General features: G+C 50.7%; 2 protein-coding genes across 2 annotated transcripts; one reads left to right on the top strand and one right to left on the bottom strand.

The window, feature by feature from the left end:
- Positions 1–60: 60 nt before the first annotated feature.
- Positions 61–6,979, bottom strand: ncapg (non-SMC condensin I complex, subunit G). The gene is made up of 22 exons (XM_062478105.1): positions 6,908–6,979; positions 6,447–6,574; positions 6,095–6,313; positions 5,747–5,975; positions 5,492–5,637; positions 5,283–5,367; positions 4,977–5,169; positions 4,727–4,876; positions 4,346–4,486; positions 3,892–4,015; positions 3,723–3,812; positions 3,357–3,542; positions 3,146–3,256; positions 2,848–2,967; positions 2,517–2,750; positions 2,234–2,415; positions 1,963–2,125; positions 1,358–1,525; positions 1,022–1,145; positions 725–772; positions 552–621; positions 61–455 (listed from the first exon to the last, which is right to left on the bottom strand). The coding sequence occupies exons 2-22, from the start codon at positions 6,552–6,554 to the stop codon at positions 329–331; spliced, it is 3,018 nt and encodes a 1,005-aa protein (XP_062334089.1). The 5' UTR covers positions 6,555–6,574; positions 6,908–6,979; the 3' UTR covers positions 61–328.
- An 885-nt stretch (positions 6,980–7,864) lies between these two features.
- fam184b (family with sequence similarity 184 member B) lies at positions 7,865–18,807 on the top strand. Its single transcript, XM_062478497.1, has 18 exons — positions 7,865–8,383; positions 11,423–11,611; positions 11,764–12,456; positions 12,974–13,109; positions 13,273–13,424; positions 13,540–14,094; positions 14,196–14,303; positions 14,422–14,714; positions 14,793–14,943; positions 15,018–15,137; positions 15,295–15,424; positions 15,776–15,906; positions 16,273–16,388; positions 16,526–16,882; positions 17,232–17,346; positions 17,463–17,570; positions 17,657–18,048; positions 18,220–18,807. Exons 1-18 carry the CDS (start codon positions 8,237–8,239, stop codon positions 18,311–18,313), a joined length of 3,987 nt encoding a protein of 1,328 aa, XP_062334481.1. The 5' UTR covers positions 7,865–8,236; the 3' UTR covers positions 18,314–18,807.
- Positions 18,808–18,863: the final 56 nt, after the last annotated feature.

Genomic DNA, 18,863 nt, shown 5'->3' on the forward strand with positions numbered 1-18,863 from the left:
GTTACAGACAGTGGAATGTCTCATGTCATTACCTGAAGTTGAAGTTATTCTGCATGCAAAACCACAATTTGTTCAGAGTTTGTTTATTGATAGAAAAGTTTAACTTTAAGAATAGAGAGACAGAACATTTGGATTGCAGTTAAGAAAAAAAAATTGATGGCAAACAGCCATTTCAGATGAGACAAATGAAAACATACTTTCTTACTACTAGACAGACCCCTCCCCAACCTAGCCCAACGACTTCTTACATTTCCACCATGTTGTTAATACATGTAGTTGAGGTGGTACTGAGATCATGGATGGTTGACTAGCGTGAAGTACGTCTGACCTATGACGTGTTGGCCTCCTGGTTGATGAGAGCGCTGAGGTCTAGCCGGGTCTTCTCCAGGGCAGCAGTTTTGGCCCTACGAGACTGCCGAACAGCCGGGACGGAATCCGGAACGTTCTCCCCATCACTGAGGAATCGTGGGGAGGGGAACGTTAGAGAGCCACGAAAGAAAAGGAGGCGAGTCAGATACAGGTGCGAAGGTTGCGTAACATTTCACACTCACCTCTCCTCCGAGGACTCTGCTGTTCTACTAGGCTTCTTTGATCCCTTGGCAGTGGTGGCTTTTCTCTGGCCTGCACATACACATTTGATCAAATATAATTGTTTTCATCATAAATGTAATAATCATCTGATCTGTACTCCTGTAACCCTAACCCTCAGATGCTGGGAAGTTACCTCTTTTGGGTCTCTTGACTGATTTGGACAGATCCTCACTGGCAACCTCTGAAGGACAAAACAAACGATTATCTGTGGTTTTCTTGCAAGATTAACATAGGTTTAGGGTACAACGTTGCATTTTGACAGGGCGGCACTTCTTAATCCACTTGGTAATATTCCCATAATAGTAGCTAATCGCTTTACGACAGAGAGCCGTGACGGGCTGTGTGGAAATCTTGTTAGGCACAAGGGGCGGAGAGAAATACAAATTGCTGTTAAGCTGGCAACAGACTGTGCTAGGATATATTTATGTACCGTCAGCATTGACATCTAAAGGTTGTAGTGCTGTGGCATTGAGAAGCTCAGTCTGCTCCTTGGAGTCTACCAGCTGGCCAATCAGCTTCTCGACAGCACGGAGGCAAATACGATCCTTTACCACCTGGAGAGCAGAGGGGAGAGAAAGAGTAAGAAGTGGGATAACAAAGTAAGTCTCCAAAAGCACACAGCGTCATCACAACAGACTCCAAGGCTTTGAAGCGGTTCAAAGGAAGGAAAACCAGAATACATTTTTTCTTGTATGTTTTGGAAAAGAGTTTATTAATCTAGTCAGTCACATCAGACCATGAACTCAGTGAGCATGTTTGTGTTTACCTGTGTGATCTGCTGCAGCAGGGACAGCAGGTCCCTCCGGGTGGTGTCATTGGGGCTGAGTTCCAGGCTGCTCAGAACCTTGGCGTAGAGACGCACCTCGGGGGCCGTGGGGTCCCTCAGCATCTCCCCACACACACGCAGCGCCAGGTAGTCATGGACATGCACCTCCTGAGGGCAAGCAGGGCTGGTTGTCATTCGGTTGTCATTACTGTGTAACCACAGTTAGTCTATGCAAGTCGTATCTCTGTAATAATTTCCTTGAATAAGCTCGGGATATTGACATTTGGTTTTATGGTAAGGCTGCAGGTTGTTTTGGGCCTGGACAGGCTGGTGCAAGGTTATTTCATTATGGAAGCCAAGGCTTTGATGACGGCACTGGGTTCCAGTAAGGATGTAGTGAGGGTTTAAGAAAACATTGTTCTATGGCCATGTCATGGTTACCTCTGTGTAGGAGGGTCTGATGAGGCTGGTGTCATGGTTACCTCTGTGTAGGAGGGTCTGATGAGGCTGGTGTCATGGTTACCTCTGTGTTGGAGGGTCTGATGAGGCTGGTGTCATGGTTACCTCTGTGTAGGAGGGTCTGATGAGGCTGGTGTCATGGTTACCTCTGTGTTGGAGGGTCTGATGAGGCTGCTGGGGCGTGTCAGCTCCACCAGGAGCTCGGCCACATTGGTGACGTCCACCTCGGCCAGGGGAGACGTAGCGGGGGCGTTCAGCAGAGTTCGCACTGTCGGCAGAAAACACTCCTCCACACACTCCTGGTGGGTCCTGAGGACACAGGCATAGTCACTGTGCCTTCTGTAGACTTCAGGGGTGCGTGGTTCGCTTCGTTATGTACGTACTTGCTCTGTGTGTGTGTGTGTGTGTGTGTCACACCTGCTCTCTCTGGCGTACAGCTGGAAGAACACGCCCAGGCAGTGGCGTAGTCGGGTGTCGTCCTCGGTGAGAGGGTTGTACCACAGCAGCACCAGGCGGGAGAGGAGTCTGGCGCTGGAGATGCGCCCAGAGTACATCAGCTTAGCCAGACCCTCCGACGTCTCAGTCCGCAGCTCTGACACCTACAAACACCAACATACACACAGGTAAGACATTCAATTATGACCTCAAAGACAATCGCATGTGCACACAGACTCCACACACAGAGTCCACACACACACACCTCACTGTCTAGGAAGTCAGAGAGCATTTTCAGGATGCACTGGGCTGTGCTGTTGTCCTCTTCCCCCTTCTCCACCGGGCCTGGATCCTCCTCCTGGCTATCTGGCGAATAAGAGGGCAGGGCTGGCTGGGGGGAGGTGCTTGCTGAGAGCAGCTGGAAGCCGTACAGCAGCAGCAGATCGATGACAGCCCGTAGGGCGCTGATGCGGATTTTGGTCTCGTCCAGCTGGGCGATCTACACACACACCGACACAGAGATGAGGTAGGGTGGTGTTAGTGAGTGAGTCTGTGTTTGTGCGTGTTTGAGTCAGTCAGTGCGTGTTTGTTGTTACCTGAAGCAACAGCACCATGTGTGTGCTGGCCAGCTCTTTGCTGTGGAGAGCGCAGGTGCCCAGACACACAACAGCCATGTTGCGAACAGCTGGCTGGGCATTGGCTATGCTTGGCAGGATCTAAGAAAGGGAAAATCAAAATTAGAGAACGTTAAAGGAAAGAAAGAGGAGACAAAAGAAGAGTGAGGTGGGTTAAAAGAGCATCTCAAATCGTCGTGCTAGAAACTGATGACTGCCTCTTTATGTTAAGATATGCCTCATTAATGTTAGATATATAGATGTAAATGAGCCTGATTACCAGTGAGGAGATGATGGCACTCATAGTGGGTCCCATGCGCGTCTTGATGCTCAACAGCTTGAGGAGCTCCGCACACATGGTAAGACACCTCAGCAGAGTCTCTGGGTCACTCTGAGAGAGCGAGAACACACACACACACACACAGTAAGGGCACAAACTCAACAGTAGCCAGCCTATGGCCAATGGCTGTGGGTGCGTGTGTGTCCCGCACCTTCTCTGTGCGTGTCTCCTTGTCTGGCTGGCTGCTCTGAGTGGCCTCCTGCATCATCTGGTTCCTGTGGTTCTCCAGCTGGATGATGGAGTCCTTCAACTGAGCGGCGCGGCTGAACTCCTGGTCAGTGATGCACTCCTCCAGGGCCTGCTTGGCTTCCAGGATCCGTACTTTCACCTCCGCCAGCTAGCAATGGAGGGAGAGATGGAGAAGCAGTGGATTTACAGCTTATGGAAGTTGTTGACATCTATAGTTTAATGGCTGAACCAGGAGAGAAGGATGGGACATGTGTAGAGAACAGAAAAAAGAGATGGAAACAGAACTTCTGGATTGGGGGGGGGGTTCTAGGTTCCTTGGGGTTCTCACCTTGACCTGCTTCCTGCGGTTCTCGTTCTCGTCCACCGGCGCACTCACCGCCACGATAGGCTCTCTGACATCCGAGATGACCTCCGCCATCTGTCACGTTCAAACACAGACATCACAATGTATTCCACAAACTCTGTTTACATTATCCCTTCATGCGCGTGTGACCCACCATCTGGATGCGCCTGTGGTCGTCCGAGATCAAGCCGAGGAGTTTCTCTGTGAGCAGGGAGACCAGGGAGGGGGGAGTCTGGGGCAGCCCCAGCATCTCCTGCAGCACGGCCACCACACGCTTCCTGAAGCACAGCAGTCCGTTATGACAGTGCGACTGAAGCAGCTTATACTTTCCAAGTATAGACTCAGGACGCCAGGGAGATCAATAGTGTACAGCTTGGAATAGAGGCTAGACAATCAACACGAGACAAACCCAGCCCCCCTCAAGCTCTCCCCCCCTCAAGCTCTCCCCCCTCTCACCTCCCCCCCTCAAGCTCTCCCCCCTCTCACCTCCCCCCCTCAAGCTCTCCCCCCCTCAAGCTCTCCCCCCTCTCACCTCCCCCCCTCAAGCTCTCCCCCCCTCAAGCTCTCCCCCCTCTCACCTCCCCCCCTCAAGCTCTCCCCCCTCTCACCTCCCCCCCTCCTCGTTGGTGTCCAGGCAGCCCGTCAGGTGGATGAGCTGCTGGGAGATGAACTCCTTGGTCATGACCATCTCCAGCTGACCAAAGTCCGCCCGCTGCTCCTCGGACAGCACCGGCACGCCCTTCAAGTACCTGAGGTCACAACATCAGTCTCTCAAGACTACAGCATTGTAAACATTGAATCGGGTATCAGAGTTCCATTTCATTTATTACTCCTAAGTAGGATCAAACTTGAGGGTCTTCTGGTTCTTTTAACACTAAATAACCCCAGATTAGTTGTATTGCCTGCAAACTGACTACGGACTAACCACAATAGGACTGATAGTGCTGACAGACAACTGTACTGGTTATTGCCCATGGGGGCTGCGTTACCCATGGAGGTAGTCGGCGTAGATGGCCGCCTCTGGGAGGATCTGCTCCAGCATCTCCTCCCCCTCGTCCCCCTTGGCCTTCACAAACTCACACAGGGCCCTCCAGTAGAGGATGCTCTCACAGCTCAGGGCCTCCACTGGGATGAGCCTCCTACACACACACACACACACATTAACACCATACCAGATGTACCCAAGAGAACAGTGACAAACATCCCGTGCAGAGAGAGGGTGTTGTGCTCTGTGTGTACCTGTTGTCCAGCTGAACCCGGTCTTGCAGCAGCTCGTCCGCGGGGGTGACCGTGAAGAGGGCGCTGAGCATCTCCAGGGCGGTCTGGGCACAGTTCTCCACGTCCAGCCTGTGGAGCAGTTCCAGCACATCGCCCTGCAGCAGACGCAGCCACGCCGGGAGCAGACGGCAGCGCATCACCTCCCTCACTGCCTCTGGAACACACACACACACAGAGGGTTGGATACAATAACTTAAGGTCGGCAAACAGTCAGCAAGACTAGATAAATGCATCTAAACTGACCCCTCACACACACACAAACAATACCTGAAGAGTCATGCAGGCCCTGCTGCAAGAGGCTGACTCTCTGGGCGATGCTCAGTGCCCTGATGTGAACCTTGTCTGCCAAGACCTGTGACAGAGGAGACACACTGCACCATCATCCCTGAATCCTGACACCTTAAACCCCATTACAATTGATCTGACTGCCAGTAACACCGTGCGTCCTCTGAGTCAGAGAATGCGCGCGTGTCTACCTGGTATGCAAGTTTGCGGACGCTCTCCTTGATATCTCTTGTGCGCTTGAGGATCTTGGGCAGGGTGAGGGAGGACGGGGCGATGCAGGAGAGGACAGCTCGACGCACCTCCGGGTTGGCGTCATTCTCCAGGATCAACAGATATGCTACAGAAAGGAGGTCAGCGGACAGTTCAGCAGACACTCTCGACAGACGTCGCCGGGTGTGTATTGACGACCATGTGTGTAGCTGTTTGTGCGGTCATGCGTGTTGTACCTTTGACAGTGGGACAGTCGTGGTTCTGGGGCTCCTGGAGTCGGGCCATGGCCAGCGCAGCCTGGATCCTGACGTTGGGGAACTTGTCTGTGACGCGGACGAGCATGGCCTGGTGGATCCTGTCAAACAGGTCGTCATCAATCTGGGCGTTTTCGGCCATGCTGCCCAGGAGCTTGTTGATTAGCTGACACACACGGAAGCGCACAGCGTGGCTGTTGGCTTTGTGGGCCTATTCAGAGAAAGAGACCATAGCGCATGGTTAACACACAGAAAAAAACTGGATTAAGCCTCTGAGGTTATGTGGATCATTTGTTTTCAGTTGTTCAAACACATTTAAGCAAGCAATACCTCCAACAAGAAGTTGAAGATGTAGTTCAAGAACGGATGCTCCTCTTCTTCCTCCTCCTCCCCCTCCTCCTCGCTTTCCTTGGGGGGAGACACGAAGCTCGTGGCAAACTTGGAGACAAACTCAATGACGTTCTCCACGGCCGGCTCGCGCTTGTACACAATCATGGCGTACTTCAGGTAGCTGACAAACTCGTCGTGGAACAAGGTCTTATCCTCCAACTGAAGTTAAGACAGAATTAACTTGTGATAAATTAATTGGTAAAGGTATATAAAATATATACTGCTTTAACATGGCAACATGAACCACAAGCATCTGCAGGGAGCTAGATTTCAGTACCTCGTACTAACTTACCTTGTCGTAACGGTTCTTTAAGCTAGCCACTAGTTTAGCTTTGTTGTTATGTCCCTTCTGGGCGCGTTGAAACGCCTCTTTGATCTCCAATTCACTGTCCGCCGTCATCTTTAGAATGGTTCAGTTTACTAGAAACAGCAAGGTACAAACAAAGCTGTTAGTCCATCCTCACTTTTACTAGGCTACCACAGTTAGCCTACCTAAAACGACGGAGACAAAATACACACAATGTTTTCCTTTAACATAGCCCACAGAATAGCCACACCTCAACCCGCGGGGCCCCGACTAGTCTCCCCGGACAAAACGAGTAGAAACCAATGTGTTGTGATTAGGAGCGTTGGCATTACACATGTATTACTTTAACATTATTACACTAGTGGTGTTTAACAACTACACGAACACTGTGTAGTTTATGTGTAAATAAATCGGCATTTATTCACGGAATAAAGACAACTTCTGACCTTATTGTTTTTGTCGCTCGCTGTTTCTCCACTTCCGCTGCCGCCTGATTTCAAATCCAACTGTCGATCTCGTGAGAAATGAAACCTAAGTGGGTTTTTGCGTGCCTACGTCACAGTGTCCGCCCTCTTCCATCATCCAGTCACTTCTGAGATCGCTCTCATGGTTGGATAATAAACCGAAAAATAAATAAAATAGCATCGGCGTATATATTATTGTCAATATGACAAATAAGAAACACTGATAGCTTCAAGAATTTTAACGAATTTGGCTGAGTCATAGTGACATACCCTTTATTATTTCAAGTAACATCACATTTGAAAAGCTCACGAGAATGTCAGAAGGTTATTAATGGGGGATCAGACATATAGGCCTAGCCTAAAAATAATAATAGCCATATCTAAATCAGCGTCTACAACCCGTCTGTTGTTGTGCGCTGTCAAGGCCGCAGCTGTTCGCATGCTGGCAGCTGTAGCGAGGTCAGGACAAACGCACCCGTGGGAAGGGAACTCCATTAAGAAAAAAAAGCATATAGCCTACATCCCAAATTTGGGTCATGAAAAGTTAGTTTTGAGATCAATGTAGCCGTTGAGGAGTAAGCACGGAAGCACTGAACGGGTGTGCATCCCATTCCCATAACTATCTCATTCCCAAAAGAACCAGCCCATTTTCTTTTAGGCTACAGGGTTCGCTCGGGTTCTGCAGGAATTGGACAGTCCTGCAACACATGGGCATACAAACCTTACTAATAATTGGGTTTTGAATGCATTCATCCCAATTAGCCGACACGAACTGATTGCATTATTGAATTAAATTATAGGCAACTGAGAATGACTCCCTGTTAATGGCTAGTCTACTGTAGGCTATATCGTTGATACACATCAATACGGGGAGGGCGGGGCTGCACTGCAGCAGTGCGCGCGAGCTGTCTCCGGTAATGTTCCATATACACACACCCTCCTCCCCTGCCGCGAGACAGGTGGTTGTAACGCACGCCTTCATCCTCGAGTGCTCACCGTTAGAATAAAAAACGACTGTCAGCAGAGATGGGTTTGTCGGCGCGAGCTCGTACCCGATGGAATTCTAGTCTGTGACCTCCGCGTTCACCGGGCGGACAGCGGAGGGGAAACTTGGCCACCGAGCGCACGAGGAGAGAAACCCCACAGACGTTTTGCACCATGTCGCTCGTGTTGCTATTCACTGCAGGGGAGTCTTACGTTTACAGACAAAGGAATGATTTACATGACTGATAGGCAAGGTCTGATTTGGAGGATTTTTCTGCGATTTGGTAGGATTATTCAGACTGTCCCCGGGAAGTTCCCTCTTAGGTTATGGCTTCGGGCGCCGGTAAGGCGGCGCAGCCCCCAGGGCCAAGCGCTGTTAACGGGACTGCGGCAGAGTTCCAGAACATCGAGCAGGAGCTATATGACTACCAGATGCATAGCAAGATGTGCAAGAAGATAGCACAGCTCACCAAGGTAAGACAGATCACCGGAGAATTTACGCGCCATGTAGCCTGTAACGCAGCTGAATTTCGGATCGTGTCACAGTCATCATTATGTCCAATACATTGAGTCCCTAACATGGTTTTGCTGCCCATGGGATAACAGGCAGTTTTGTTGTCAAGCAAACACCAATATTAACCTACCCCGCCTCATCCCATGATATTTGTAGGCCTACATTAAGCTGCGACAGAAACTTAAATTAAATTGTTTTATTTTCTGTCGCGCTCTTGAACTCACGACTTCTCCAGCTCGCTTGTCAATCACTGCGGTTAATATCCAACTAATAAGCCATCCGACTGACAGCTCATGCCATCATAGCTACAAATCGATTAATGGGTAGCTGATCAGTCACGAGCCGGGCGTCAAGGCATGATAATGGTTAGGCTATAGCATCGGAAAATTGTACATGCTTGCAAACAACAGCTTCTATACAAGCTACTTTATGTATGGACATTCAGTTCTGAATCCGTGTTCTATGTTATCACAAACGCCAAGTACCATGAGATAAGATTCAGAACAAGAAAGGACTAGAGTATAGATCAGAGATTATTTGCTTGTACTGTATGTGGGCACTGTTACTGTAAACCTCTATGCAAGATGTGTGTAATTGTGTCCATATATCCACTGTTCTGCATGTCTTGTGTATGTGAATGTGTACGTGTGTGTGTAAGAAAGCAAGTGAGAGCGTAAAGCCTAAAGCTTGAATATGGGGGAAGGTTGGCGATTCTGACAATTACTGATGACAGTGCAGTTATCCCATCCCATCCCCCTGCAGGGCTCACCTCTGCTCTGTGTTTGGTGTGCGAAAGTGTGTGAACGGTACCTAGGTGAGTCAAGTGCCTAGGTGTCATCTCACACACACAGATTGTGAAGTCAGCATTTGTGTATGTATGCATCAGGGGTGACTTTAGGCAACCTTCACCTTGCACTCCTGCCAGTCTCTCACAAAGCTCTCAGCTCCCCATTACAACGCATTAGGGCATCTCACTGGAGATTGCAACTCCAGGGGCCTAGACATATTGCTTCAGTCCATGACAGCAACCTGATTGGTCCAAGCCATAAATGAGACAAGCAAACCCTTTTTTGAAATATGAGCCCTTTCATTCGATGAGATGTTGTTTGCGAGCTCCTTCTCTGGCTGGCCCAGGGTGAGCCTATGAACCCTCAAGCTTTTATCTGTTTGGGGGAGACGGAGAACTGGGTCATAGGCTGTAACCCTATATACCTCAAGCACCCTCTCCACCCCTCCGGCACCCCCCTTATCCTCAGCACACCCTTGCACCTTGTGCTCACCACTTACCCCTCATCCACTTCTCACTGGTGTACTCCTCCCCTCATTAACTCTGCGTACTTGTTTTTCTAACCCCCCCCTCCAAATCCTACACTGCAGTCCCTTTGGTAAGTCCCCCTCTAGTCTATGTGCCTGATCTGAGGTTTGCTTCGCTAGAGTCCAGAAGTGTGGAGTAAAGATAACCAACAATCAGGATGGAGTGTGTTTACGTGGCATAACGGATGAAAGGGAGGGATGGACGGACGGACAAGTTGGGCAGCTGTTCTAGCCAAGCTTGTACTATCTCTCTCTCGCTCACACACACACACACACACACACACACACACACACACGCACACACACACACAGGAAGAAAACAGCAGGTTGGTTTTGACCTGATTGATTACCTTAGATCCAACTTACTATCAAATCCACAACAAAGAACTACTAACACACACACGGCTGACATAACTGTATATGACCAGTGAGTCTGATGTAGGTGTGTGTCTAACAGGGTGTACTCTACTAACAATCCATTCGCATATCTCTTTCCGCTACAAAGAAATCTCACTGCAAAAGTCTCAAAGCTTTTCCCCACTATAGACAGAATATTAATTTCACGCTTTGCTGACTGTTAAGTTATTGTCAATATGGAGGGCCTCTGGCCTCCAACACTACACGAATAACATTATCGACCCTGGGGATCGATCTGACGGCCTGGGGTAGGGATTTACTATAGCCAGAGAGGAGATGGGAGAGAAGGATTGGGCATCCAGATAGGCCTGCCAATACAACAACCAATCATAGTTACCGCTTCGCTCGGACAGAGAGGGACAGGAGGTGGATATCCAATCTCTACACTGGATACCCGGTCATAAATGTGCTTTTTTAATGCCTGTCTGCCTGTTAATCAGTGTCTCTCTCCTTCTCCCTGTCTCTCACTTATCAAACAGACAGACATAGCCCATATTGTATGCTAACTTTTTTTAGACCCAAACGTCATACTTTGTCACTCTATTCCCCTTAAGTCATAGGTCAAAGTTTGTGACGGAGTGACGTGATCCGATAGCCGATAGGACATGACGACAGGCTACATGAGAGACAGGACAGGGGCGGGATTCAGGGGCTGGTATTTGGGCCAATGTCATTCGCTAGCCGGAGTCAAGGATTAGGTGTTGTAATACAGTACAGGCCTCGTGGGCGAGGGTGTTGACACTAAAGCCACAGTGAGTGAGAGTGGGATTGGGACACAGAAGCACTCACAGGCGGGAACACACACACAAACACACACACAAACACACAGAATGTCCAGCAGGGCTGTGTCACAGACAGAGAGGCGTCATGATAAAATATGAGCCCTCCCGCCCGGTGTCCTCCACACACACACACACACACACGAACACACACTCAGTCACACAACCACATATGTGCATACTGACAAGTGAGATGTCAGGGCTGTAATAGAAGATGATGACACTGTGTGCGTGGAACAGGGGATAGAGTGAAAAGAGGGGCATGCAGGCTGTTCTCTTCACGTCCCTCCCGTTCTAGGCTCTCCAAGTCTCTATCACTGGATGGTTGTACAGCCAAGCCCAATTATCAACACATAAAATAAATTCAGGTGTTATTTCACGCTGTGTACTTATGAAATGGTTGACTGTATTTTAGGATGCGTTCACAGGTTTAGATACAGCACATGTATTAACAGAAACTTCTCTCCCCCCCCCCCCCCCGCCCCCCAGGTGATCTATTCACTCAACACTAAGAATGAGGAGCAGGAGGCGGCCTTACAGTCCCTAAGCCACGCCCACCAGGATACACTGCACCGCGTGGCTGTGGAGACATGCCAGGAGGGGGAGGAGTCTGCCCTGAGGACACGCCTCCTCGAACTTCAGGAATCTCTGGATGAGCATCAGAGGATTGGATCGCAGGTATTTGTGATTTCTGTGTGTGTGCATAAGTGTGTGTTCCATCAAGCTCGTTTGACCTGAAAAGGTTTTTGAATCTGGGTCTTACAGGGACAAACGGTTCTGTATAGCTGTCTTTCTTTCAGAGAGTGCTAAATGGGTCTCTGTGCCTCCAGGTGCAGGCTGACTTTGACAGCTACCGTGCCCAGGCTGAGGAGAGGGAGCGTGGGGCAGAAGCAGAGCTGAGGAGGGTGTATGAGGAAAAGCTCCAGGATGCGGAGGCTGAGAGGCAGGAGGCCCAGTCCAAGGTCATTGCTGCCCAAGAGGAGGGCCTGAGACTGGGGGCAGAACTGGAGAAGGGCGGGGAGCAGACACGCTGCTTGGAGGCTCAGTGTGAGGAGCTCCGGAGGACACTCGAGGAAGAGAGGAGGAAAGGAATCGAGGAGAGGCACAGAGGAGAGGAGGAGAGGAAGCAAAGAGATGAAGAACGGAAGAAAGGAGAGGAGGAGAAAAGGACGGGGGAGAAGGAGATGGAGAAATCGCTGCTCCTATCCCAAGAAGTGGAGGCTCTGAGGAAAGAGAAGGAGTGCGCGGACGAGGAGAGGAAGAAGGCGGCGAGGGAAGAGAGGGAGGGCTGGGAGCGACGGACGAGGGAGATGGAGGAGGAGATGGCGCAAATGAGGAAGAGAATGGAAGAGGCGCGAAGGGAGGAGCGACGGCAGTGGGAGGAAAGGGAGGAGGAGGAGAAGAGAGGCATGCACACGGCGCTGAGGGAGAGGGTGAGGAGGGCAGAGGAAGAGGTGGAGACGCAGCTTCAAAGGCTCATGGAAAGCAAGAGGCAGGCTGTCAAGCTGCAGGAGAAGATCCAGGTACTCACACACCACAGGACGCACGCCCCGATACACACCGACGCCCTCCAACAAAGCGACAAGAAAACATTGTGCGCACACACATACTGTACAGACACACACCCACGATACAATCAATGCATTGCAACAAACGTATCTGATTCCCCTCCCTCCCTACTCCACGCTCCAGAAATCCACCCATTTCCTGATGTGGCTCTCTAACATTGTCTGTTCTGGCCCTGCTAAACACAGGCTGTCTTCTCTAAGTGCTGCTCTCTTTCTGATCACTGTCGGCTAACGAGCAGCTCAGGCTGGATGAATACCCCTCATTAGGGCTACATACACCCACGGATAGCCCAGATGCAGAGTCCCTGGCTGGAAGCCATTATAACTCCATGTAGCTGACACATTAGCCACAGTAACTTTTCATAGCCAACATATTGCTTTCTTTTTGCCTTTCTCCATAACCAACTTTCCTTTCAGCCTTCCCCTCTCAGTCTTTCTCTCTGACTGTATTTCTCTTTCTCTGTCTCTCTAGGACCTGGAGGAGGAGTTGGGGCTGGGTCGCAAGCGTGTGTCAGAGGCAGAGGGCGGAGCTAAGCGGGCAGAGGAGGAGTTAGCCGTGGCCAAAGAGAGGCTGTTGCTGCAGGAGGACGAGCTGCAGCACAAAGCAGGTGATCCATTCACCCATCAATCCATCCATCAATCCATCCATCCAACTATCGATCGATCGAAGCCAGTCAAACAATCAAACTTTGTTGCTTCAGTCAGAGGTGAAACGTGTGTGCCTTTGCATGTGTGTGTGCGTACCTGTGTGTGTGTGTGTGTGTCTCTCAGAGGAGCTGCTGAGCCGTGGTGGCTGTGAGCTGTGCGTGTGTGCAGAGGTGGAAGAACTGAAAGGACACCTGAACCGTCTGCAGAGCCGGAACAGAGAGCTGGAGCTGCAGGGCAGCGGGAGGAACAACGACCACGCCCGCCAGATACGCCAGGTAGCACACACACACACGCACACACACACACACACACACACAGGGCTCCTGGCACACTTGGCGCTTGAACCACCGATCTGTGTGTTTGTGTGTGTGTGTGTGTGTGTGTGTGTAGCATGCCGAGGCCCTGGCCAGCCTGCGTTCTGAGATGGTGAGGGCCCAGGGGGAGGAACTGGGGCGCGTTCGCAAGCATGCCGAGGAGGAGAAGGAACGTCTGCAGGCGGACATGGAAGAGGAGAGAGAGCGCCTGAGGAAAGAGAGGGAGACGGAGAAGGAACAGCTGCAGAGAGAGAAGACAGAGAGGGAGAAACTCCAGGCCGAATGGACGGCCGAGAGAGGGAGACTGCTGAAAGAGATGGAGGATGTGAAGGAACGCCTGCGGAGGGAGGGGGAGGAGGAGAGAGAGCGCCTGAGGAAAGAGCGGGAGGTGGAAAAGGTGCGGCTCCGGATGCAGTTGGATGGGAACAAGGAACGGGTGGACGAGGAGAGGGCCAGTCTCCAGCGGAGGGTGGAGGAGGAGAAGAAACGCCTGAGGGAACAGGCGGAGGAGGACAAGAAGCGACTGAAGGACCAGGTGCGGCGAGCGATAGAGGAAGTGATGCGGAGGCACGCGGCCGAGCTGCACAGCGCGCAGGAAGCATTGCATGCTGAGAGGAAGAGAGGTCAAGAGGTCAGACCTTTGCTTACGAGTTTTCCCACTTTCCTCCAGGTGAGATTTTTCTTGTTTTGATATGCACTTGATCCCTCATCCTGTGTGTGTGTTGTCTGAAGGTGTGTGAGCGTCTGGAGGTAGAGAGGATTAGAAATGAGGAAGTCCGTCAGGCACTGGAAAGGGAGAGGGAGGATCTACAGACCCAGTTGCAGAAGACAACCAATGAGGTGAGAGGTACGAAAGCAATGATATTCACTATTGGCCATCAAAACTGTTTAAATGTAAATGCTCTTCTTTGTGTGTGTGTGTGTGTGTATGTGTGTGCATATCTGTGTGTATATCCAGATATTTCGGTCCGCTATCCAGCAGCAAGAGAACCAGGGAGGTAAGGCCGGTGAAACCCCGCCCCTTTGCGGACCTCACTGTTCCCGCCTACAGGAAGACCTGCAGCACACTCAGAGCCGATTGGCTCAGACCAAGGGCGAGGCGGAAAGGCTGAGAGAGAGAAACCAGAGGGAGATATCAGCCCTTAGAAAAGACAAGCACAGACTTGAGGAAAAAGTCCTGGAACAGAGTCGACAGAACACTGAAAGGAACCTTCTGGAACAAAGCCAGCAGAACACTGAGGAGAGAATCAGGTAGAACCAAATCGCCTTTTTACGAGCGTAGACAGTAATGATGGTTATGAGTGTTTGAGTGTGTGTTTGTGTCTCCAGGGTGGATTGTGAGGAGCGACTCAGGGCAGAGTTTAAGGTAGAGCTGGATGCTGCCGTTGCTGAGGGCAACCAACAAAGTCAGAGCAGAGAGGAGGAGCTGCAGACCCAAATATCCAATCTTCAGACCCAACTAGCTGATCTGAAGCTACAGGTATATGACCACATCCCATAATTTCATCATACAGATAATAGTTCCTCTTTGACTGAAGTGACTCACTGTCATAGGTGGAGAAGAAGAGGGTGGGTTCGGGAGATGATTGTCATGGAAACCCGGAGATTGACAGGCTGAGGAAGGAGGTGCAGGAGACGATGGAGATGAATAAGAGACTGAGGGAACAGCTGCAGGTACACACACACACACACACAATCACAAACAAAACTCCTTCAAAGGCTCGTCTGTGTAATGAATTATTTAGCAGCTCAGTGAATTCCATAGTGGTGAGCAACTACACATGCAGTGCGTGTGTATTGTGTGTGTGTGTGTGTGCTGCTTTGTTTCCAGGAAGAGCCTCAAACCCACTCGCTGGCCGCGGAGAGGCACGCACGTGCGCTGCAAGCCCTGGAGAGACAGGCTCAGGAAGACATCCAGGCAGAGAGGAACAGACTGCAGACACTGCATCACCTCCAGCTAGGTAGCACACACACACACACTCCCACTCAGTAAACACACATGCATACACTTACACACACGTACACACAATCTTACACATACACACACAGAAAAGACACATTCAGATACACACTCACAGAAACTCACACACACAGAGAACACTCAAACAGACAGAGATACACACAGGCACAAGCACTTTTACCCAGCTAGGTTACTATCACCATGGCAACAGCCGTAGTAGCATGGTACCTTTGACAACGGGCAGCATAGCATTGATTTTCCTTTCTGTAACCGTCATACACAAACCGACTTGTTTGTGTATGTTCCTGTGTGTGTGCCTGTGTGTGTCTGTGTGCATGTGTGTGTGTGTCAGATAAACAACGTGCTGAGTTGACCCAGCAACACACAGAATGGAGCAGACAGATGACCCAGAGACACATGCAGCAGATAGAAGACCTACAGGCTGAACTACAAACACACACTCAGATGATGGCCCTGCAACAGGTAACTCACAGACACCCAGAGAAGCCTCCCCATCTCGGTGTGTCGTACATCGGTGTGTGTTTGTTCATGTGTGTGTGTGTGTGTGTGCGCATGCAGGACCTCAAACAGCAGAACCAGTGTCAGGTGTTTGTTCATGTGTGTGTGTGTGTGTGTGCGCATGCAGGACCTCAAACAGCAGAACCAGTGTCAGGTGTTTGTTCATGTGTGTTTGTGTGTGTGTGCGCATGCAGGACCTCAAACAGCAGAACCAGTGTCAGGTGTTTGTTCATGTGTGAGTGTGTGTGTGTGCGCGCGTGCAGGACCTCAAACAGCAGAACCAGTGTCAGGTGTTTGTTCATGTGTGTGTGTGTGTGTGTGCGCGTGCAGGACCTCAAACAGCAGAACCAGTGTCAGGTGTTTGAGCGCCAGCTGGATGAGAGTCACAGTGCTGTTCTGGAGCTGCAGAGGGAGAACGCCACGCTGAGGGAGCAGCTGAAGGACAGGTACAGACCAGAGGGAGGAGAGAAACCATAGCCCTCCCCTCCTCCTCATTCCACTCCACCTTCCTCTCTCCTCCTTTTCCCGCCTCGGCTTGTTCCCCTCTCCCTTCACTCTTTCCTGCTTCCGTGCCCTCCTCCAGGTCAGGGCAGGAGGAGGGAGGGGGACAGCAGGACGAGGAGAGCGAGGAGGCCCAGAGGAGGAGGGACGTGCGGATACGAGACGAGGCCCAGAGACTGAGAGAGGAGGTGGAACGGCTGAAAGAGGAGATCGAGAAACTGGAGGAGTCCCACAAGCAGAGAGAGGCCACGCGGGAGGAGGAGGGGCACAGGGGCGAGGCGGAGGAGAAGAGGAAAGAGGAGGAGGAGGAGGAGAGGAGGAGGAGGGGACAGTTGGAGGAGCTGAGGAGGGAACACAGGAAGGAGATGCAGACTTTAGTGTCTGAGTACAGCGATGCTCAAACCCACCTGCAGTCACGCATAGTAGCCCTGGAAACCGAGTGAGTGGTGCACGCACGCACACACACACACACACACACACACACACACACACACACACACACACTACCAGCTGCCGCTGTGTTGCTGAGCATCCTAGCCAGGTTAATCTGAGATAAATGTAATCTGAGCACAAACTCCTGGTAATCTGTTGAAGACTGTGGAACCTGAACATGAGTTGTGAATATTACCTTGTGTGTATTAGCAGTGTGTGTGTGTGTGTGTGTATGTGTGTATCTGCTGTTTGATATACGTGTATACGTGTGTGGGAAGTGTAATATTATGTGTTATACAGAAAGTATGGGATACTGGTGTGTGTGCAGTGGTGAAAATGAGTGTGTGTGATCACAGACTGCGTGAGCGCGAGGAGAGATGTAGAAGGAAAGAGCCTCGTTGTGAAGATCTGCAGCTGGGGAGACTACAGGAGAAACTGGCAGAGAGGGACCAGCTCATCAAACGCCTGATGGTGAGACAACACACACTCTCACACACACACACACACACACACACTCACATACACACTTCAAGCCCTGCTATATACATTTACCCCCCCCTCCCCCGCCACACACACACACATTGTAGGAGGAACGACACCAACAGCAGCTCCACCCTCTCGTCACCGGGGACAACAGCTCCCCCAGGATCCATGACAACAAGCCCCGCCCTGGGAGTGTCACGCCGACCACTAGGGTAAACTTGCTAACCTGGACGTAGTGTTAAAACGATATTGCGTAATGTTGCGTAGAATTGATAAAAGGCTGTTTGTTGGGTTGCAGAGGAGGCGCCTGGAAGAGTCGCCAACGCGAATCAACTCCTCCCCGTCCTCTTCCCCCTCTCTCCCCCGCCATAACTCCTCCACGCTGCCCCACCCCTCCTCTGCCTCCTCCGCTCCCGCCCATTCCTCCGCCCTCCCCTACGCCTCCTCCTCCCTCCCCCACAGGCACGCTTCTGCCTCTCTCCCCCAGCACTCCTCCCCTTCCCTCCCCCGCACCTTCACCCGGTCCTTGGGTCCGGAGCATGGCCGCAGCCACGCCACCCGCACCTGCACCCCCCTCACCCCTGCCCCCACCGCCCCCCTCCCTGTCTGCCCCTCGGCTCAGTCCGGAATTCGCTACGTCAGCTCCTCCTCGCAGGAGCCCCGCTCACACCAGCACAGTCAGCCAACCAGGTACCAGTATTTGGGCACGGATGTTTATTACACCCCTAATGAAGGCAATTACACGGGGATAGTGGTCAGAAATGAATTGAGGAGCTTTGAAAGTTTGCCAATGTCATTAGTGTTAATTCATATTTGACTATTCTTTATTTATATATTCTATTATTATTCAATGTTTTTTAGAGGCCCATATTTGGAGCCGAGGGGGAGTGGCTCTGGACCAGAGAGTGGGGATCCACAGAGGCAGGAGTGGTTCACCAAATACTTCTCCTTCTAACCACACACATGAATACAGCAGAAGCAAAAACATTGCGGCATTGCGCCACATACACATACTCCATTGCCTCATTTACACAAACACACAATCACACACATACACACACATACATCACCAGCAATGCCATCTCGCCAACATCGCCTCAAAGTTCAACCAAAAAGTGCTTCTCACACGCTTGGCCTGTACTCAGATACGCTCGGGTCTTGTTTAAATAACTCTTACACGCATCCTTCCATCCTTCCTCTCCTTGAAGTGATAACTGATCTAAATGAGTCAGCACCAGTTTACCAGTGCACCCTCTCTTCCAGTGTATTTACAAGCCATTACCAAGCAATGTCAGGTTGGAAGGAACGTTTTGCATATGTAAAAAAAATATTTTTTAACAAGACCCATAACTTTTTTTCCGAACCTACACACACTGACAGTACCAAAAGTGAATTTGTTTAATGCAAAAGTATATGTAAAAAAATTAAAGTATTTTGTTTTATATTTAACCTTCTCTTTTCTTCTGCAAAAAAGATACAAGCACGTAGATGCAGTCGACTTTCAT

The sequence above is a fragment of the Osmerus eperlanus genome, chromosome 14 (genome assembly GCF_963692335.1).
Source record: "Osmerus eperlanus chromosome 14, fOsmEpe2.1, whole genome shotgun sequence".
Classification (NCBI taxonomy): Eukaryota; Metazoa; Chordata; class Actinopteri; order Osmeriformes; family Osmeridae; genus Osmerus; species Osmerus eperlanus.